Source organism: Pelophylax lessonae (genome assembly GCF_965119305.1).
Source record: "Pelophylax lessonae genome assembly, chromosome: 9".
NCBI classification, from domain to species: Eukaryota; Metazoa; Chordata; class Amphibia; order Anura; family Ranidae; genus Pelophylax; species Pelophylax lessonae.
In genome coordinates, this window is record NC_138776.1 from 268,633,292 (window position 1) to 268,656,452 (window position 23,161).

Sequence of the window (23,161 nt, forward strand, 5' to 3'; positions counted from 1 at the left end):
TTTACGTACACAGAGTTATTTCTTCCAGGTGCGTCCCACCTCTCCTAAACTGAAAGATGAACTTTGTCTTTGGGCTTTGCCAGGACACATCATATTCCTGTGATCTCTGTTTACTTCTGAGACATTACTGATCACATTTTAGGATGAATATCTGAGACTGGGATCATTACGGAAAAAATTAGTTGTTAGGAAATTTATTACAAATGACCCCTTTCCCTCTTTCTTCCTATTTGAATCTTATAAAATAAAGACATACATATTCCAATTCCCTCTTAAATAACCTCCTAAAATACCCAGGACTAAGAAAAAGTGGTATAATCCGTTTAGACTGATAAGGTATGAAGGTGATTGGTGGGAAAGGTGACACATCTCCAACATGAAGAGAATGTTCTGGCCTCGTAAGTGGGGAAATGTTCTGAACCTTAAGGGGTTAATCTACATTTCCGCACTATATATGTGTCTATCATCATCTGCTGGAAATAAAAGAGGTCACAGTGACTATGGAGGAAGAGAACGGACATGATGGGTTTAAATAGAAAATAAGATCTTATTACCTCCTCGATTGCCACATCCAGCAACGTCTCCTCTCTACTTCCTCCCGAATCACCTTTCACCCGGAACTTCCTATTTATACCTGACATCACTTCCTGTCTTCCATAGAGACTTCCTGTCTGGGTACACATGAGATCACCACCTTGTGGAGCTCAGAGGATCTGGAGCCCCGAGAAACGTTTCGTAGTGTGACCACGGCCTTGTGCTGTGTGTGTATGTACTGTATATCCTTATAGATGGGGTCATCTCCACTCTCACCAAGGGGGAGAGAAATATATTACTGCTCAGTCCAGTCATTCTCAGCCAGGGTTCCTCCAAAGCTTTCTATGGGTTCCTTGACTAATGAACAATTTCTGTCTCTCAGTAACAACTAAAATATATCTATATAATAATCAATAATAGATCTTTAAACCATGTACGAATTTCATATATAAAATGGTCAAATGCTAAATCAATATGAAAATCCGTTGTGGAAATAAACATGAAAACATTCCAATAAAAGTGATATAACAAAATAGTGACACAACACGTCACCGTAAACGTGACGTGTCATTTAAGTGAAAAAGTACAAAGAATTAAAGTCCAAATAAATGTGTATAAAATTGATCTTCAAAAATGTGCTCCAAAATGGGTACTGATTGTGAACCCACGGCCAAAAAATGATTGTTGTGAAGAGAAGAACCACCACCGACAGAGAGGCTTACCAGAACAAGTGGACTCAGTTTGGGATACGCCTAAGGGGTCGACCTATGAAAGCGCTTTCTTGATATCTGAATTGTAAGTGTTCTGAACTTTTAATAAATATCTTCATTGTATGGTTTTACACTATGTGGAGGCTTTTGGTTTCCTTTTTTTGATGATCCATACACTGAGCGTTTGCTGGAGAAGAATCTATCTTTGTCTCAGAGTATTGTTGCTCATCCTCTACTGAATCCTTCTACTGAAGGCAGACAAGGAATATCCCAGCATAAAGAGAGTTGTTTGGAGGGTGGTGTGAGGAACGACCATATTGTTTTCACCTTGCCTTAATAACCATCTTAGAGAAAAGGTTCCTAGTAAACCAAGGAGCTGAAGGATTTAAAAGTCTCTGGTACGATCATATCTACATTACTGAAGGCCAGAAAACCTCCCTCCAGAAAGATGTGTAACAGGACTTGGAGGAGTTATGTGTCCTCATGTAAAATCAAGAAGTTTCAACCCTGGAAATACATGATTGGATGCATTTTGGTTTTCCTCCAATAGGGGGTGGAAATGTATTTGGCCTTAAGTACCATTAAAGGCCCGACATCGGCTCTGGCAGTTTTTTTTTCTCCCCAGAAACCAATTGCTTCTCATTCATTGATATGTAGTTTTATTCATGGGCTAACCCATATGGTTCCACCTGTTAAGTCCCCCCTGTGTCCATGAGACTTGAATGTGATCTCATCTGTCTTGCAAAAACCACCCTTTGAACCAATTAGTGAGATTCAGTTAGCCCTGTTGATTTAGAAGATGGTCTCTTTTTTGGTGGAAATCACGTCGGCAAGAAGAGTGTCAAACTCAGCAGCACTTTCCTGTAAGGAGCTCATTTTAACTCTCCACCATAACATACTGGTGCTGCGTCCTCATCTGTCTTTCCCGTTGAAGATGGTTTTGGAGTTATTTGAATCAGGATATTGTCCTCCCTTCATTTTCTACTAGTCCTCAGTCACCGGCAGAGAAAGCTTGGCACACCTTAGATGTGGTTTGGGTTGTCGAGGTTTATTTATTTGAAGATGTCTGCAGTGCTCAGGTAGTCAAATTCATTTTTCATCCTTCCAAACGTCAGGTAGCTTCAAAGATGACCATTGCAGAGTGGATCTGTCAGCTTATTACACATGCCTATGGCTTGAAGGGTAAGGCTCAGTACTGTTGGGGAAGGGTTGCCACCTTTTCTTCAAGCCAAACCCGAATAATTCAGCGGCACACGGCTATTTTGTTTTTTTAGTATACACTATACATATATTTTGTGATTAAATAACATTTCTAATCATATGGAGTTAATTACAAGTCCCCCCCCCCTTTACATCTGAATCCACAGCATTCCCCTTTAATCTGAATCCACAGCATTCCCTTTTACATCTGAATCCATAAAGTTCTACTTTAATATGAATCCACAGCGTTCCCCTTTACATCTGAATCAGCAGAGTTCCCCTTTGGATCTGAATCTGCAGAGTTCCATTACACTGTCTGCAGAGCTCCCCCTTACAGTGTAAGTGGAAATGCTGCAGACTCTGATGCAAGAATGAACCCTGCAGACTCTGATATACGGGAGAAGTCAGGGGACACAGATGTAAGGGAGAACTAGGGGGACTCCGATTTAAGGGGGAGCACTGCAGACTTTGATGTAAAGTGGAACTCTGATGTAAGGGGGTGTCTGGTAACTAATGTTTACCTTTTAATAAAGAATTGCGCTATCATCTAAAAAAAAATTGGAACTACCACCATTTTATTTTCTAGGGGCTTTGCTTTCAGGAAATATATGTTTGCGAGTTTTAAACCAATCCATACCTGACAGAGGAAACAAAGGGCCTGTCTATAAAAAATAAATATTGTTAGATGAATGACAAATATTCCCCGGTGATTTACACAGTGATTTCCTATGATGGTCAGCTCCATCTAGTGGTTATAATGTATCAGAAATACTACAATACCACATTTATACCATTAGATGGCACTCATGCTCACAACCCCTTGAACAAATTTTTCACAAATCGATCTCTACGCGTTTGTGAAAGCTTTCACCACAAAATGCACTCAGTCAATGAAAGGTAAGGACTCCATTTTTTATTTTTCTCCTGCTATCAATGGCCAACACGGGACAATACTTCGTCCATGTCTTTGGTGATCTCAAATCTCCTTATGAAGTGTTTCTTACACGATTAAGATCAGCCATGGAGTATATCGGAGGTGTATATCAGGGTGTGGTTCTTCCCCACACGTCCACATTTCCCGCATTTAAGGCACTAATACACCTCCAGGGTTGTGTGGGACCCCTGATGTACAGGAATACAGGACTTCAGTGAGGAACAATTCCCTCACTCAGGACAGGAATATGGCTTCTCCCCCGTGTGAGATCTCTGATGTGTGGAAAGATTGGACTTCAGTGAGGAACAATTCCCTCACTCAGGACAGGAATATGGCTTCTCCCCCGTGTGAGATCTCTGATGTGTGGAAAGATTGGACTTCAGTGAGGAACATTTCCCTCGCTCAGGACAGGAATATGGCTTCTCCCTCGTGTGAGATCTCTGATGTCTGGAAAGATCGGACTTCAGTGAGGAACAATTCCGTCAGTCAGACCAGGAAAGTTCATTCTCCTCCGTGCCCAACTTTAGATGACTGTAAACAGAGGACTTCTGTGGGTTACACTTCCTCCAATCAGAAGAGGAAAGTGGATCTACCTCCGATTGCAATCTCACATGTGATTCAAGATCAGACTTACTTTGAAAACATTTATCGCATCTATGACAGGAATACTGCTTCAAAACCCTGTGCCATCTCCGATGACTGGATAAAGAGGCCTTCTCTGAAAAACGTTTCCTGAATTTAGGACAGGAATAGGGATTTTCCTCCGTGTGAATCCTCTGATGTAAAATTAAATGTGATTTAAATATAAAACATTTCCCACACACAACACAGGAATACGGCTTCCTCCTTGTGTGCACTCTCTGATGCATGGTAAGATTGGACTTCTGTGAAAAACGTTTCCAGCACTCAGGACAAGAATATGGCTTCTCACCTGTGTGAGATCTCTGATGTTGGGAAAGATTGGACCTTACTGAAAAACATTTCCCACACTCAGGGCAGGAATACGGCTTCTCGCCTGTGTGAGATCTCTGATGTTGGGAAAGTTTGGCCTTTACTGAAAAACATTTCCCGCACTCATGGCAGGAATATCGTTTCTCCCCTGTGTGCAATCTCTGATGTATGGAAAGACTGGACTTTATTGAAAAACATTTCCCACACTCAAGGCAGGAATACGGCTTCTCGCCTGTGTGAGATCTCTGATGTATGGAAAGACTGGACTTTATTGAAAAACATTTCCCACACTCAGGGCAGGAATAAGGTTTTTCGCCTGTGTGAGATCTGTGATGTTGGGAAAGTTTGTACTTTGCTGAAAAACATTTCCCGCACTCAGGGCAGAAATGTCGTTTCTCCCCTGTGTGCAATCTCTGATGTACGGAAAGATGGAACTTTACTGAAAAACATTTCCCGCACTCAGGGCACGAATACTGCTTTTCACCTGTGTGAGATCTCTGATGCCGGGAAAGTTGGGCCTTTACTGAAAAACATTTCCCGCATTTAGGACAAGAATACGGCTTCTCACCTGTGTGATATTGTTTATGAACATAAAAACTGAATTCAGTATGGAAAAACATCCCGCACTCAGCACAGGAAAACTTCTTATTTGTTGGAAGGACGGCACCGCCCCTCACAGTCTGAGGTTCCTCAGGATAAGAGGAATACGATGGTCCGGCACCGTCCCTCACAGTCTGAGGTTCCTCAGGATAAGAGGAATACGGTGGTCCGGCACTGTCCCTCACAGTCTGAGGTTCCTCGGGATAAGAGGAATACGATGGTCCGGCACTGTACCTCACAGTCTGAGGTTCCTCAGGATAAGAGGAATACGGTGGTCCGGCACTGTTCCTCACAGTCTGAGGTTTCTCAGGATAAGAGGAATACGATGGTCCATCTACACTGTGTGGTGCCGGATGGACATTTGAGGTAGCCGGGTTTTCTCCTGGACTATACTGTGTGATGTCCTCATCTTCTACTTTACAGTCTGGAGACAAAGTGAGACAATCCTCTGAGGTTTTCCTCATCTCCCGTCCATCTACTAAAATAGAAATACAAAGATTATTACTAGGCATCAGCAGATTGGTTCCCCTAAACCAGGACTCCGCCCACATTAGGGCAGCTTCATGGACCTTAGTCAGAGAGTGAGGAAACAACGAGAACTGTCTTTTATAGGAGTGACAGTGATGAGGGGATTATAGGATGAGTGTCCCCTCCCCCTCTAACACTCATTGCCATCTTCCCAACACAAGAAGTCCCGCACTTCCTTATTTAGTCCATGATTAAGTCATGAATAACAGCGGGGCTGAGTCCCACCAGAGGTCAGAGAGTGAGGATGGGGGGGAGAACAACCAAGATGAAGACTGGACTAATCCTGAAGACCACCATCATTGGGTTACTGACTCCTCCCTCATTATCACTTTCTGTTTAAGGTTCCAAAGTTGGAGGATGTTATCACATTATTATAACCATGTAAAAGTCTGTCCTCCAATCAGATCATCAGATATAAAATGTCCAGCTGGTAGGAAATGGGTGTAACAAAAGAGAATCCATATTATGTGTATATACAGCAGTGGGTAGAGGGGAGAGAGCAGAAGTCAGGAGTATGTAATGTACAACATGTAGTGCAGGGGTCAGGAGTATGTAATGTACAACATAGAGTAGATAGTGCAGGGGTCAGGAGTATGTAATGTACAACATAGAGTATATAAACAAAAAACTGACCTAAGTCAGTAAGTCAGCGCTCACTGACTCACAGTGGAAGGTAAAATGCATAGACCATATGTGCAAAAAACACACACAAGCATATATAAACATATAAAATGGCAAGGCAAAAAATTCTAAAGGAAGAGGGGGGGAAAAATGTATATATAATAAACAAGTCAAAGATGGGAGTGCAAAAACCTCATCTATGAACGAAGTCCTTCCACAGTCCGGAAAAAAATCACAGTGTAGATGATTCCTTGTAGTGGATGGTCATGGAGTCCAAATCAAGGTGTATGTGGCATATAGAGTGCAGGCAGCTCCTCGGGAGGTGAGGGACCCTCCAGGCATATAGAAAAAAAGGAAGAAGACAAAGGGCGCCAGGTCACAATATAGTATGAGAAATATGACAATTTATTGTAGTGACTTACATGTACAAACGATCCAAAATACAGCCAGTAAACCATGAACAACGGTACTCGCAATGGGAAACATCCGGGATGATCAAACCCGGGGACCTGCTGAACGATCCTGTGCTGTGCGGCAGTGTCTATGATACAGGTGGCGGTTGCTGCTGTAGGTGGCGCAGGCTCCCTGGATGGGCAGCCTTGCAGATGTCTGTGTACAGCGGGGTCGATGAAAGCAGTGACCCCGAACCGGAAGTGATGTCAGCGACCTGTCAGTTCCTCCACGGAGTCTGACAGGAACCAGAGAGCTGGATAGAGTGTGGAGGCCTGATGAAGGATGAGGACCTCCGAAACGACGTTGCGGCCCGCCCTCCACACTCTATCCAGCTCTCTGGTTCCTGTCAGACTCCGTAGAGGAACTGACAGGTCGCTGACATCACTTCCGGTTCCGGGTCACTGCTTTCATCGACTCCGCTGTACACAGACATCTGCAAGGCTGCCCATCCAGGGAGCCTGCGCCACCTACAGCAGCAACCGGCACCTGTATCATAGACACTGCCACACAGCACAGGATCGTTCAGCAGGTCCCCGGATCTGATCATCCCGGATGTGTCCCATTGTGAGTACCGTTGTTCATGGTTTACTGGCTGTATTTTGGATCGTTTGTACATGTAAGTCACTACAATAAATTGTCATATTTCTCATACTATATTGTGACCTGGCGCCCTTTGTCTTCTTCCAACATATATATATAGTATATAGTGTAGGGGTCAGGACTCATAATATTCGTGTTCCGTAATCAGTTTCAGAGGTCCCACACCGCTGCCTCCCATCTCCTGAGACTGCACTCAGTGACTTGGGTGTGAGACTATACAGACATATCCCTCCACCCGGCACAGCCAGCAAATAACAGAGCAAGTAACCCCGGGAGAATTGTTCTGTCAGAGATTTTGCTAGACCCGGGCATGGGGCAGAAGACCCAAGGTACATACCCCAGGTGTCTAGATCAAGCAACGTCAATGGTGAAAATCAGCATTTTACTGCCAGCTGAACCCCAGAATCTCCATAAATTCAGTCTAGAGACATAAATTGTGTCTGCAGCACAGAGAAGGAAGATTATCCAAGAGAAATACAGGAATACAGGACGGGGAACACAGCTCAGGAAAGTGACCAGGGGATTACAGGCTGATGTCACCCAGTCCCCATCCTTCTCTGGACCAATCAGTGAGCAGTATGGGTGGAGGAATGTATTTAGTGTTAATGACCCACCTGTGCTGATCTCTGTAGGAGTGTCCTCCTCTATAAATGTCCCCGTTATTCCATCCTCCTCCATAGACTGCTGATCATCCCTCACATACGTCTCTTCGTCGTCTGCTTTAACCTCAAATTCTATATCGATTGGATCTCCACTCTAAACCAAGAAAATGAGAGAGAATATCATCTGGAAGATATAAGCTTTATTATTGTGACATCACTTAAGAAATCCACACATCGTCTCCATGAGTTTGTGTTTTATAAGCTTCGTCCCACCAACCTTGTAACATTGAGGGATGGTGTGACTTTCTTGTGTGGAATCCCGGGAATACAGAGGACGGGGACATATCTCTGGTGGGTTCCAATTACCAGGTGGCTCCATCATATTCTTATGTCCATCTGAAAGTTCCTCCTTCACTCCATACTCCTCATCCTCCTCTTTATACTCTTCTTTAACAACAATATTATCATCCCCGAGGTTTCCACTCTGAATATATTATAAAACATTCATTGTAACAAACATGTTTGTATATAAATCATAACTACCCACAATTGTTACTCCTCTACCTGATGATGGTGAGGGATGGTGTGACCTTCCTGTGTGGAATCCCGGGAATACAGAGGACTGGGACATTCTCTGTTACTAGGTGACTCCATCAGCCTCTTGTGGAGATCGTTATATTTTTCAGAAAACTCCTCGATCACTCCATACTTTTCATTCTCCTCTTTAACATCAATATTATAATCCTTCAGGTTTTCACTCTAAACATATAATAAAGAATTTATTATGAGAAACAACCTTGTGTATAAATTATAACTATCAGTGATTGTTCCTCATCTACCTGATGATGGTGGGGGATGGTGTGATCTTCCTGTGTTGAATCCCGGGAATACAGAGGACGGGGACATCTCTCTGGTGGGTTCCCATTACTGGATCCATCTGTAGGAAACACACACACACTGACTGAATACATTGTTTCTATGTGTTTATCAGATGATGGGGGATCTAGGTGGAGCCTCCGTACTGCTCTCTCCTTTACAATAAAGTCTCCTCTTACCCGGTGATGTGAGGGGCGGCTGATTCTCCATCATGACGTCCTTCCCACCACCGCTCACCTCTCCTGTCAGCAGCTCAATTATCTCTCTGGAGACTTCTAGAATCTTCCTTATATTTCTCTATGCTATCAGGGAGGGAGGTGGAGGCAATGTGATGGTCATATCATCTACAGATATCACAGGAAGAGAACCCTAGCATTAAATACATAGCGCCCCTCACCCCCTCACTCTGTAGGTTCAAAGCCTGTTGCAAGAAATTCTGGTGTTGTTACACACAATGCAGGAGCAACAGTGTTGCTCTATTAGTGAGAGGGACATTGAGAGGAGGAGCTGTGAGATCAGTGTGATGTCAAAGGATTCTCTGACACTGGTTGGAGGGACATTGGGAGGAGAAGCTGTGAGGTCAGTGTGGTGTCATAGGATTCTCTGACTCTGATTGGAAGACACTGGGAGGAGGAGCTGTGTGGGGCGTTGTGTGGGGTTTCCATACACAGAATCATTTCTCCCGGGTGCGTCCCACCTCTCCAAAACTGAAAGATGAACTGTGTCCTTGGGCTTTGCCAGGACACATCATATTCCTGTGATCTCTGTGTACTTCAGAGACTTTACTGACGACATTATAGGAGGAATATCTGAGATTGGGATTATTATGGAAAAATTAGTTTTTAGGACATTTATACCTTTTCTCCTCTTTCTTCCTATTTGAATCTTATATAATCTAATAAAATAAAGACATACATATTCCAATTCCCTCTTAAATAACCTCCTAAAATACCCAGGACTAAGAAAAAGTGCTATAATCCGTTTAGACTGATAAGGTATGAAGGTGATTGGTGGGAAAGGTGACACATCTCCAACATGAAGAGAATGTTTCCGCCTCGTAAGTGGGGAAATGTTCTGACCCTGAAGGGGTTAATCTACGTTTCCGCACTATATATGTGTGTATCATCATCTTCTGGAGATAAAAGAGGTCACAGTGACTATGGAGGAAGAGGACGGACATGATGGGTGTAAATAGAAAATAAGATCTTATTACCTCCTCGATTGCCACATCCAGCAACGTCTCCTCTCTACTTCCTCCCGAATCACCTTTCACCCGGAACTTCCTATTTATACCTGACATCACTTCCTGTCTTCCATAGAGACTTCCTGTCTGGGTACACATGAGATCACCACCTTGTGGAGCTCGGAGGATCTGCAGTTTCGTAGTGTGACCACGGCCTTGTGATGTGTGTGTACGTACTGTATACCCTTATAGATGGGTCATCTCCACTCCCACCAAGGGGGAGAGAAATATATTACTGCTCAGTCCAGTCTTTCTCAGCCATGGTTCCTCCAAAGCTTTCTAGGGGTTCCTTGACCAATGAACAATTTCTGTCTCTCAGTAACAACTAAAATATATCTTTATAATAATCAATAATAGATCCTTAAACCATGTATGAATTTCATATATAAAATGGTCAAATGCCAAATCAATATGAAAATCCCGTTGTGGAAATAAACATGAAAACATCCCAATAAAAGTGATATAACAAAATAGTGACACAACACGTCACCATAAACGTGACGTGTCATTTAAGTGAAAAAGTACAAAGAATTAAAGTCCAAATAAATGTGTATAAAACTGATCTTCATGATGTGCTCCAAAATGGGTACTGATTGTGAACCCACCGCCGAAAAATTATTGTTGTGAAGAGAAGAACCACCACCGACAAACAGAGAGGCTTACCGGAACAAGTGGACTCAGTTTGGGATACGCCTAATGGGTTGACTCATGCGATAGTGTCTGGCGGTTTTTTTTTTCTCCCCAGAAACCAATTGCTTCTCATTCATTAATATGTACTTTTATTCATGGGGTAATCCATATGGTTCCACCTGTTATGTCCCCCCTGTGTCCATGAGACTTGAATGTGATCTCATCTGTCTTGCAAAAACCACCCTTTGAACCAATTAGAGAGATTCAGTTAGCCCTGTTGATTTAGAAGGTGTATTCTTTTGTGGTGGAAATCACGTCGGCAAGAAGAGTGTCAAAATCAGCAGCACTTTCCAGAGAGGAGCTCATTATAACTCTCCACCATAACATACTGGTGCTGCGTCCTCATCTGTCTTTTGAAGATGGTTTTGGAGTTATTTGAATAAGGATATTGTCCTCCCTTCATTTTCTACTAGTCCTCAGTCACCGGCAGAGAAAGCTTGGCACACATTAGATGTGGTTTGGGTTGTCGAGGTTTATTTATTTGAAGATGTCTGCAGTGCTCAGTTAGTCAAATTCATTTTTCATCCTTCCAAACGTCAGGTAGCTTCAAAGTTGACTATTGCAGAGTGGATCTGTCAGCTTACTACACATGCCTATGGCTTGAAGGGTAAGGCTCAGTACTGTTGGGGAAGGGTTGCCACCTTTTCTTCAAGCCAAACCCGAATAATTCAGCGATACACGGGCATTTTGTTTTTATAGTATACACTATACATATATTTTGTGATTAAATAACATTTCTAATCATATGGAGTTAATCACAAGACCCGACCCCCTTTACATCAGAATCTGCAGAGTTTCCCTTATATCTGAATCTACAGAGTTCCCCCTTTAAATCTGAATCCACAGAGTTCCCCTTTACATCTAAATCTACAGCATTTCCCTTTACATCTGAATCCACAGCGTTTCCCTTTACATCTGAATCCACAGCGTTTCCCTTTACATCTGAATCCACAGCGTTTCCCTTTACATCTGAATTTCCCTTTAAGGTGTTTTCTTTTGTGGTGGAAATCACGTCGGCAAGAAGATTGTCAACATTGGCAGCACTTTCCTGAAAGGAGCTCATTATAACTCTCCACCATTACATACTGGTGCTGCGTCCTCATCTGTCTTTCCCATTGAAGATGGTTTTGGAGTTATTTGAATCAGGATATTGTCATAGTTACATAGTTACATAGTAGGTGAGGTTGAATAAAGACAATAGTCCATCCAGTTCAACCTGTGTAGGTGTGTGTGGCTGTAATCATCTCACATACCCCTGAATGTTCGGATCCTTGAGATGTAAGTCTAAGAGTCTTTTGAAAGCCACCATACTTCCCGCAGAAACCACCTCTTGTGGTAGAGAATTCCACAATCTTGTAGCCCTAACAGTAAAGAACCCCCCACGTTGCCTGAGGTTAAAACGCTTCTCCTCTAATCGCATTGTATGCCCTCGAGTCCTCATGCAATCCCTTCGAATGAACAGCTTTTTTTCTAAGCTGGGATCCCCATTAAGATATTTATAAATTGCTATCATGTCCCCCCTCAGACGTCTCTTCTCCAGGGAGAATAAATCGAGCGATTGTAGACGCTCTTCATAGTCAAGGTCCTCCAATCCCCTAATTAGTTTAGTTGCCCTTCTCTGGACTCTCTCCAGCTCCAACACATCCCTCCTGAGGACTGGCGACCAGAACTGGACAGAATACTCCAGATGCGGTCGGACCAGAGTTTTATAAAGTGGAAGGATTATAGACTTATCTCTGGAATACATCCTTTTCTTTATGCATGCTAATATTCTGCTGGCTTTGGCAGCTGCCGCTTGACATTGCATGCTGTTGCCTAATCTATCATCAACCAAGACTCCCAGATCCTTCTCCATTTTTGATTCCCCCAAGGGTTCCCCTCCTAACGTGTATTGTGTTTTTATGTTTTTAGTTACCAAGTGCAAAACCTTACACTTCTCCACGTTAAACCTCATTTGCCATGTCGTTGCCCACTCTGTTATTTTGTCCAGGTCATTCTGTAGGATATCTGCTTCCTGCTGTGCAGTTATTGCCCTGCCCAATTTTGTGTCATCTGCAAAAACTGATATCGAACTACTCATCCCGTCCTCAATGCTGTTTATGAATAAATTGAACAAGGTTGGTCCCAGGACTGAGCCCTGGGGCACCCCGCTTACAACCTCAGACCAGTCTGAGTATGCGCTGTTTATTACCACCCTTTGGACACGCCCTTTAAGCCAATTCCGTATCCAAGAGCAAACCCTGCTGTCGATACCTGCAGACCTTATTTTATAAATTAAGCGCTTGTGGGGAACTGTATCAAACGCCTTAGCGAAATCCAAGTACACCACATCCACTGGTCTCCCCCTATCTATCTCACAGCTCACCTCCTCGTAGAATGTTAAGAGATTGGTTTGACAAGAACGCCCATTTGTAAACCCGTGCTGATTACTGCTGATGATGTTGTTGTCTTTAGCAAATTCTACGATATAGTCCCTTATCATCCCCTCCAGAAGTTTACATACTATTGATGTCAAACTGACAGGCCTATAATTTCCCGGGACATGCCTCTGGCCCTTTTTGAATATCGGAATCACGTTAGCTTTCTTCCAATCCCCTGGTACATCTCCTGTCCTAATACTGTCAGCAAAGATCAGGAACAGTGGTCTGGATATAACTTTACTGAGTTCCTTGAGTACTCTCGGATGTACTCCATCCGGGCCTGGTGATTTGTTTGTGTTAAGTTTATCCAGCCTTTCCCTGATTTCACCCTCTGTTAGCCATAGTGGCAAGTCCTGTGTATTACTACTAACCATACAGTCATGGTCAGTGTACCCCTCCTTTTCCTGTGTAAAGACTGACGAGAAAAAAGCATTCAGCACAGTTGCTTTTTCAGTGTCCTCTGTAACCATCCTCCCATCATTGTTAATTATGTGTGCAATATGCTCTGCCCTAGTTTTCTTGCTGTTGATATATTTAAAGAATTTCTTTGGGTTTTTTTTTACTATCCTCCGCTATTTGTCTCTCAAAGTTGATTTTAGCCATCTTGATTTCGTGTTTACTTTTCTTATTTGCCTCCTTGTATTGTATGAAAGCCGATACTGTGCCCTCTGATTTATATTTCTTGAAGGCCAATTTTTTTCCCCTAATAAGTTTTTTGACGCTACAGTTTAGCCAGCCAGGTTTGGCTTTGTCTCTTCTAAATTTATTTCCCATAGGAATGCACTGCAAGATGCCTTTGCCTAATATGTTCCTAAAGCATTCCCATTTTTCCTCTGTGGTCAGGGATCCCAGGGTTTGGTCCCAGTTTACCCTTTCCATCAAGGAGTATAATTTTGGAAAGTTTGCCCTTCTGAAGTTTAGGGTTCTTATGTTCCCCACTTGCCTTGTTATATTGTTATTTATACTAAATGTGATCATCCTGTGATCGCTAGAGCCCAGGTTGTCCTGGACTCCTACCTCCGAGATTAGGCCTTGGTCATTAGTGATCAATAGATCCAGGACTGCGTTTTCTCTGGTAGGGGAATCCACCAACTGTGACATGTAATTATCCAGTAAGGTTTCCGTGAATAGACGGGCCTTCTGTGAGTGTGTAGTCCCCTCGTCCCAGTCAATGTCGGGATAATTGAAGTCCCCTAATATGATGACTGATCCCAATTTTGCCACTTTACTCATTAGTGCTAAGAATTCCAGCTCTACCTCCTCCCCTTGGTTAGGTGGCCTATAGCAAACCCCCACAATTACTTTCCCCTTTTCTCCTTCCTTATGGAGTTCAATCCACACAGATTCTAAATCCATGCTCATCCCATCCGTAATGTCACTCCTTTCTATCACCTTTATATTGTTCTTGACATAGAGACACACCCCTCCCCCTCTTTTTCCTACCCTGTCCTTCCGGTACACCGAATACCCTTGGATATTGGCCAGCCAGTCATGTGAGGGGTCGAACCAAGTCTCCGTTATTCCCACAAGGTCTATGTCATCCTCATGTACTAACATTTCCAACTGATCCATTTTATTAGCTAGGCTCCTGGCATTAGCATATACCCCTCTTAGTTTAACGGAAGTTAAGCGCAATTGGCGGTTATATTTATTCCTGTTTGGTCTGAGATTTTCCCGCACAGACCTGCCAATTAACATTGTGGACCTACTGTCGCTGCTGACCCTACCACTGCCTTCAGTCCTCTGCTCCCTCCTGACTGACTCTACTTCTGAGCCCTCCCCCCCGTCTCCTAGTTTAAAAGCTCCTCCAACTTGGTGGCCATCTTTCTCCCCAAAAGAGCTGTACCGTCCCCATTAAGGTGCAGCCCATCCTTACTAAAGAGCCGGTAGCCGACTGAGAAGTCAGCCCAGTTCTCCAGGAACCCAAACCCCTCCTTCCTACACCAGTTCCTCAGCCACTTGTTAAGTTCCCTAATCTCCTTCTGCCTCTCCTGTGTGGCTCGAGGTACGGGCAGTATTTCAGCGAAATACCTTCTACCTTCATTTTCTACTAGTCCTCAGTCACCGGCAGAGAAAGCTTGGCACACATTAGATGTGGTTTGGGTTGTTGAGGTTTTATTGAAGATTACATTTGAATCAGCAGAGTTTCCCTTACATCTGAATCCACAGAGTTCCCCCTCTACATCTGAATCCACAAAATTCCCCTTTACATCTAAATGCACAGCGTTCCCCTTTACATCTAAATCCACAGCGTTCACCTTTACATCTGAATCCACAAAATTCCTCTTTAATCTGAATCCACAGCGTTCCCCTTTACATTTGAATCCACAGAGTTCCCCTATAATTTGAATCCACAGCATTCCCCATTACATCTGAATCCATAAAGTTCCCCCTTTACATCTGAATCCACAGAGTTCTACTTTAATCTGAATCCACAGCGTTCCCCTTTACATCTGAATCAGCAGAGTTCCCCTTTGGATCTGAATCTGCAGAGTTCCATTACACTGTCTGCAGAGCTCCCCCTTACAGTGTAAGTGGAAATTCTGCAGATTCTGATGCAAGAATGAACCCTGCAGACTCTGATATACGGGAGAAGTCAGGGGACACAGATGTAAGGGAGAACTAGGGGGACTCTGATTTAAGGGGGAGCGCTGCAGACTCTGGTGTAAAGGGGAACTCTGATGTAAGGGGGTCTCTGGTAACTAATGTTTACCTTTAATAAAGCATTGCGCTATCATCTAATAAAAAAAAAATTGGAACTACCACCATTTTATTTTTTAGGGGCGTTGCTTTCAGGAAATATATGTTTTTGGGTTTTAACTAATCCATACCTGACAGAGGAAACAAAGGGCCTGTCTATAAAAAGAAATAAATATTGTTATATGAATGTGACAAGCATTCCCCAGAGATTTACACAGTGATTTCCTATGATGGTCAGCTCCATCTAGTGGTCATAATGTAGCAGAAATACTACAATACCACATTTATTCCATTAGATGCCACTGATGATCATTGGAATTCACTGCTCACAACCCACTGAATACATTTTTCCCAAATCGACCTGTAAGTGTTTGTGAAATCTTCCCGCACAAATTGTACTCAGCCAATGAAAGGTAAGGACTCCATTTTTATTTTTCTCCTGCTATCAATGGCCAACACGGGACAACACTTCATCCATGTCTTTGGTGATCTCTGATCTCCTTATGAAGGGTTTCTTACATGATGAAGATCAGCCATAGAGTATATCTGAGGTGTATATCAGGGTGTGCTTCTTCCCCACATGTCCACCAACATTCATATAGAAGACATTTCCCGCATTTAAGGCACTAATACACCTCAAGGGTTGTGTGGGATCTCTGATGTACAGGAAGACAGGACTTCCATGAGGAACAATTCCCTCACTCAGAACAGGAATACGGCTTCTCCCCCGTGTGAGACCTCTGATGTCTGGAAAGATCGGACTTCAGGGAGGAACAATTCCCTCAGTCAGACCAGGAAAGTTCATTCTCCTCCGTGCCCAACTTCAGATGACTGTAAACAGAGGACTTCTGTGGGTTACACTTCCTCCAATCAGAAGAGGAAAGTGGATCTACCTCCGATTGCAATCTCACATGTGATTCAAAATCAGACTTACTTTGAAAACATTTATCGCATCTATGACAGAAATACGGCTTCACAACTCTGTGCAATCTCAGATGACTGGAAAAAGAGGCCTTCTGTGAAAAAAATTTCCCGCATTTAGGACAGGAATACGGGTTTTCCCCCGTGTGAATCTTCTGATGTAAAATAAAATGTGATTTGTATATAAAACATTTCCCACACTCAACACAGGAATACGGCTTCCTCCTTGTGTGCACTCTCTGATGCATGGTAAGACTGGACTTTACTGAAAAACATTTCCCACACTCAGAGCAGGAATACGGCTTCTCGCCTGTGTGAGATCTCTGATGTTGGGAAAGTTGGGTCTTTACTGAAAAACATTTCCCGCACTCAGGGCAGGAATACGGCTTCTCACCTGTGTGAGATCTCTGATGTCGGGAAAGTTGGGCCTTGAATGAAAAACATTTCCCGCACTCATGGCAGGAATATTGTTTCCCCCCTGTGTGCAATCTCTGATGTACGGAAAGATTGGACTTCAATGAAAAACATTTACCACACTCAGGGCAGGAATACGGCTTCTCGCCTGTGTGAGATCTTTGATGTCGGGAAAGTTGGTACTTTAGTGAAAAACATTTCCCGCACTCAGGGCAGGAATACGGCTTCTCACCTGTGTGAGATCTCTGGTGTCGGGAAAGTTGGGCCTTTAATGAAAAACATTTCCCGCACTCAAAGCAGGAATATTGTTTCTCCCCTGTGTGCAATCTCTGATGTATGGAAAGATGCAACTTTACTGAAAAACATTTCCCGCACTCAGGGCAGGAATATTGTTTCCCCCCTGTGTGCAATCTCTGATGTACGGAAAGATTGGACTTCAATGAAAAACATTTCCCACACTCAGGGCAGGAATACGGCTTCTCACCTGTGTGAGATCTCCGATGTCTGGAAAGTTCGTACTTTACTGAAAAACCTTTCCCACACTCAAGGCAGGAATACGGCTTCTCACCTGTGTGAGATCTCTGATGTCGGGAAAGGTGGTGCTTTCGTGAAAAACATTTCCCGCACTCAGGGCAGGAATACGGCTTCTCGCCTGTGTGAGATCTCTGATGATGGGAAAGTTGGGCCTTTACTGAAAAACCTTTCCCGCACTCAAGGCAGGAATACGGATTCTCCCCTGTGTGCAATCTCTGATGTTGGGAAAGTTGTGCCTTTACTGAAAAACCTTTCCCGCACTCAAGGCAGGAATACGGATTCTCCCCTGTGTGCAATATCTGATGTTGGGAAAGTTGTGCCTTTACTGAAAAACCTTTCCCGCACTCAAGGCAGGAATACGGCTTCTCCCCTGTGTGCAATCTCTGATGTTTGGAAAGATTGGACTTTATTGAAAAACATTTCCCGCACTCAGGGCAGGAATACGGCTTCTCACCTGTGTGAGATCTCTGATGTACGGAAAAATTGGTTTTATTTAAAAAACGTTTCCCACACTCAGGGCAGGAATATGGCTCCTCGCCTGTGTGAGATCTCTGATGTCGGGAAAGTTCGTACTTTATGGAAAAACCTTTCCCGCACTCAAGGCAGAAATACGGCTTCTCGCCTGTGTGAGATCTCTGATGTTGGGAAAGTTTTTCCTTTACTGAAAAACATTTCCCGCACTCAGGGCAAGAATATGGCTTCTCACCTGTGTGAGATCTCTGATGTTTGGAAAGATGGGACTTTATTGAAAAACATTTCCCGCACTCAGGGCAAGAATATGGCTTCTCACCTGTGTGAGATCTCTGATGTATGTAAAGACTGGACTTTAGTGAAAAACATTTCCTGCACTCAGGACAAGAATACGGCTTCTTGCCTGTGTGATACCGTTTATGAACATTAAAACTGGATTCAGTACGGAAACACTTCCCGCACTCAGCACAGGAAAACCTCTTATTTGTTGGAAGGACCGCACCACCCCTCACAGTCGGAGGTTCCTCAGGATAAGAGGAATACAATGATCCTGCAGGGTTCCTCACAGTCTGAGGTTCCTCAGGATAAGAGGAATACGATGGTCCATCTACACTGTGTGGTCCCGGATGGACATTTGAGGTAGTCGGGTTTTCTCCTGGACTATACTGTGTGATGTCCTCATCTTCTACTTTACAGTCTGGAGACAAAGTGAGACAATCCTCTGAGGTTTTCCTCATCTCCCATCCATGTACTAAAATAGAAATACAAAGATTATTACTAGACATCAGCAGATTGGTTCCCCTAAACCAGGACTCCGCCCACATCAGGCAGCTTTGTCTCTGAGGATCTTACAATTCCCCCCTCAAGGTAACTAGTAAATGGGTCCTCTGATCTCCTACCAGTTCATTTCTTTATTCATGGACCTTAGTCAGAGAGTGAGGAAACAACGAGAACGGTCTTTTATAGGAGTGACAGTGATGAGGGGATTATAGGACGAGTGTCCCCTCCCCCTCTATCACTCATTGCTATCTTCCCAACACAAGAAGTCCCGCATTTCCTTATTTAGTCCATGATTCAGTCATGAATAACAGCGGGGCTGAGCCCCACCAGAGGTCAAAGAGTGAGGATGGGGGAAGAACAACCAAGATGAAGACTGGACTGATCCTGAAGACCCCCATCATTGGGTTACTGACTCCTCCCTCATTATCACTTTCTGTTTAAGGTTCCAAAGTTGGAGGATGTTATCACATTATTATCACCATGTAAAAGTCTGTCCTCCAATCAAATCATCAGATATAAAATGTCCAGCTGGTAGGAAATGAGTGTAACAAAAGAGAATACATATTATGTGTATATACAGCAGTGGGTAGAGGGGAGAGAGCAGAAGTCAGGAGTATGTAATGTACAACATACAGTATATAGTGCAGGGGTCAGGAGTATGTAATGTACAACATTGAGTATATAGTGCAGGGTCAGGAGTATGTAATGTACAAAATAGAATATATAAAGCAGGGGTCAGCAGTATGTAATGTACAATATAGAGTACATAGTGCAGGGGTCAGGACTCATAATATTTGTGTTCAGTAATCAGTGTCAGAGGTCGCACACCGCTGCCTCGCATCTCCTGAGACTGCACTCAGTGACCTGGGTGTGAGACTATACAGACATATCCCTCCACCCGGCACAGCCATCAAATAACAGAGCAAGTAACCCCGGGGAGAAGTGTTCTGTCAGAGAACTTGCTAGACCCGGGCATGGGGCAGAAGACCCAAGGTACATACCCCAGGTGCCTAGGTCAAGCAACGTCTATGGTAAAAATCAACATTTTACTGCCAGCTGAACCCCAGAATCTCCATAAATCCAGTCTAGAGACATAAATTGTGTCTGCAGCACTGAGAAGGAAGATTATCCGAGAGAAATACAGGACGGGGAACACAGCTCAGGAAAGTGACCAGGGTATTACAGGCTGATAGCACCCAGTCCCCGCCCTACTCTGGACCAATCAGCGAGCAGTATGGGTGGAGGAATGTATTTAGTGTTAATGACCCACCTGTGCTGATCTCTGTAGGAGTGTCCTCCTCTATAAATGTCCCCGTTATTCCATCCTCCTCCATAGACTGCTGATCATCCCTCACATACGTCTCTTCTTCTTCTGCTTTAACCTCAAATTCTATATCGATTGGATCTCCACTCTAAACCAAGAAATTAAGAGAGAATATCATCTGTAAAATATAAGCTTTATTATTGTGACATCACTTAAGAAATCCACACATCGTCTCCATGATTCTGTGTTTTATAATCTCCGTCCCACCAACCTTGTAACATTGAGGGATGGTGTGACCTTCCTGTGTGGAATCCCGGGAATACAGAGGACGGGGACATCTCTCTGGTGGGTTTCTGTAGCTGGATGACTCATCTTCCTCTTTTATCTCTTCTTTAACCTCAACTTTAGAATCTCTCAGGTTTCCACTCTGAATATATAATAAAAATGACATCAATGGTAACAATGCAGATAATGTACAGATCCTAATGATACTATCAGTGATTGTTCTTCATCTACCTGATGTTGGTGAGGGATGGTGTGACCTTCCTGTGTGGAATCCCGGGAATACAAAGGACCGGGACATATCTCTGGTGGGTTCCAATTACCAGGTGGCTCCATCATATTCTTATGTCCATCTGAAAGTTCCTCCTTCACTCCATACTCCTCATCCTCCTCTTTATACTCTTCTTTAACAACAATATTATCATCCCCGAGGTTTCCACTCTGAATATATAATAAAACATTCATTGTAACAAACATGTTTGTATATAAATCATAACTACCCATAATTGTTACTCCTCTACCTGATGATGGTGGGGGATGGTGTGACCTTCCTCTGTGGAATCCCGGGAATACAGAGGTCGGGGACATCTCTCTGGTGGGTTCCCATTACTGGATCCATCTGTAGGAAACACACACACTGACTGAATACATTGTTTCTATGTGTTTATCAGATGATGGGGGATCTAGGTGGACCCTCCGTACTGCTCTCTCCTTTACAATAAAGACTTCTCTTACCCAGTGATGTGAGGGGCGGCTGATTCTCCATCATGACGTCCTTCCCACCACCGCTCGCCTCTCCTGTCAGCAACTCGATTATCTCTCTGGAGACTTCTAGAATCTTCCTTATATTTCTCTATTCTATCAGGGAGGGAGGTGGAGGCAATGTGATGGTCATATGATCTCCAGATATCACAGGAGGAGAACCCTAGCATTAAATACAAATAGTAAAATCAAATGACATTCCCAGAATCCTCCTCACCTCACTGGTCAGGTCTCCATTTGATTAAAACCCCACTGGGATATAATTTACCCACATAGCGCCCCTCACTCTGTAGGTTCAAAGCCTTTCTGGTGTCGTTACACACAATGCAGGAGCAACAGTCTTGCTCTATTAGTGAGAGGGACATTGAGAGGAGGAGCTGTGAGGTCAGTGTGATTTCATAGGATTCTCTGACACTGGTTGGAGGGACATTGGGAGGAGAAGCTGTGAGGTCATTGTGGTGTCAAAAGATTCTCTGACTCTGATTGGAAGACACTGGGAGGAGGAGCTGTTTGGGGCGTTGTGTGGGGTTTCCGTACGAATCATTTCTCCCGGGTGCATCCGACCTCTCCTAAACTGAAAGATGAACTTTGTCCTTGGGCTTTGCCAGGACACATCATATTCCTGTGATCTCTGTTTACTTCGGAGACTTTACTGATCACATTTTAGGATGAATATCTGAGACTGGGATCATTATGGAAAAATTAGTTTTTAGGACATTTATTACAAATTACATTTTTCCCTCTTTCTTCCTATTTGAATCTTATAAAATAAAGACATACATATTCCAATGCCCCTTAAAGCGGAGTTCCGGCCTCGGAGATGAAGATTAGATAAAAAAAACCCTGGGACAGTCTAGGGTAGTACATTAAATAACGGATAGCCTCCAAACTGTCCCAGGTCGCACTTATCTTTTAGAGGAAATACTTACCTTGAAAACGTCTTGTCCAGCACTGCCATTTCGGGTGTGGGCAGCTGAAGCCAGCGCATCCTCTTCTGCGTCCTCTTCGTCCCAGAATATGCCTGCACCGGCCCCGTTCGTCACTTCCGGGGCCGGTGCAGGCATATTCTGGGACGAAGAGGACGCAGAAGAGGATGCGCTGGCTTCAGCTGCCCACACCCGAAATGGCAGTGCTGGACAAGACGTTTTCAAGGTAAGTATTTCCTCTAAAAGATAAGTGCGACCTGGGACAGTTTGGAGGCTATCCTTCTGGCACATTCTGGGACAGAGAGGACATCCCATGCCCAGAAGCTGTTTAGCAGGAAATGACGCGCCTGCACCGGAACTGACGAGCGGGGCCAGTGCAGGCGCATTGACTCCTAGGAGCGATTCAGGACGTTCAGCTCCCAGGAGTCATCGCAAGCAGGAAGAGACAGCGCGGGCCGCGGCCGAGGAGGGAGGAAGTAGAAGGAAGGTAAGTATACTTTCTAAAAAAAAAAAAGGTAAGTAAAGAAAAAAAAATGTGGGAAAATCCATTTGATTTTTAGGGCATTCACAGCAAGCGGATGGGCCAAAGTTGTTTTTGAGCCCGGAACTCCGCTTTAAATAACCCCCCCCCCCCCCTCCCATTACCCAGGACTAAGAAAAAGTGGTATAATCCGTTTAGACTGATAAGGTGAGAAGGTGATTGGTGGGAAAGGTGTCATCTCCAAAATGAAGAGAATGTTCTGGCCTCGTAAGTGGGGAAATGTTCTGACCCTGTAGGGGTTAATCTACGTTTCAGCACTATAAATGAGTCTATCATCATCTGCTGGAGATAAAAGAGGTCACAGTGACTATGGAGGAAGAGGACAGACATGATGGGTGTAAATAGAAAATAAGATCTTATTACCTCCTCGATTGCCACATTCAGCAACGTCTCCTCTCTACTTCCTCCCGAATCACCTTTCACCTGGAACTTCCTATTTATACCTGACATCACTTCCTGTCTTCCATAGAGACTTCCTGTCTGGGTACACATGAGATCACCACCTTGTGGAGCTCGGAGGATCTGCAGCCCTGGGAAACATTTCGTAGTGTGACCACGGCCTTGTGATGTTTGTGTATGTACTGTATATCCTTTTAGATGGGGT

At 43.8% G+C, this 23,161-nt stretch overlaps 2 protein-coding genes across 2 annotated transcripts in view; both read right to left on the bottom strand.

The window, feature by feature from the left end:
- LOC309564458 (uncharacterized protein) overlaps positions 1–23,161 on the bottom strand; it is a 1,566,033-nt gene that overhangs the window by 673,316 nt on the left and 869,556 nt on the right. The gene's annotated exons all lie outside the window — the stretch shown is intronic.
- LOC309564016 (uncharacterized protein) overlaps positions 8,488–23,161 on the bottom strand; it is a gene marked incomplete at both ends in the record, with an annotated part of 41,382 nt that continues 26,708 nt past the window's right edge. Inside the window, 3 exons of the mRNA XM_082268640.1 lie at positions 8,488–8,492; positions 16,978–17,061; positions 17,230–17,326. Coding sequence (XP_082124766.1) covers positions 8,488–8,492; positions 16,978–17,061; positions 17,230–17,326 — 186 coding nt within the window. The remainder of the gene's footprint in view (positions 8,493–16,977; positions 17,062–17,229; positions 17,327–23,161) is intronic.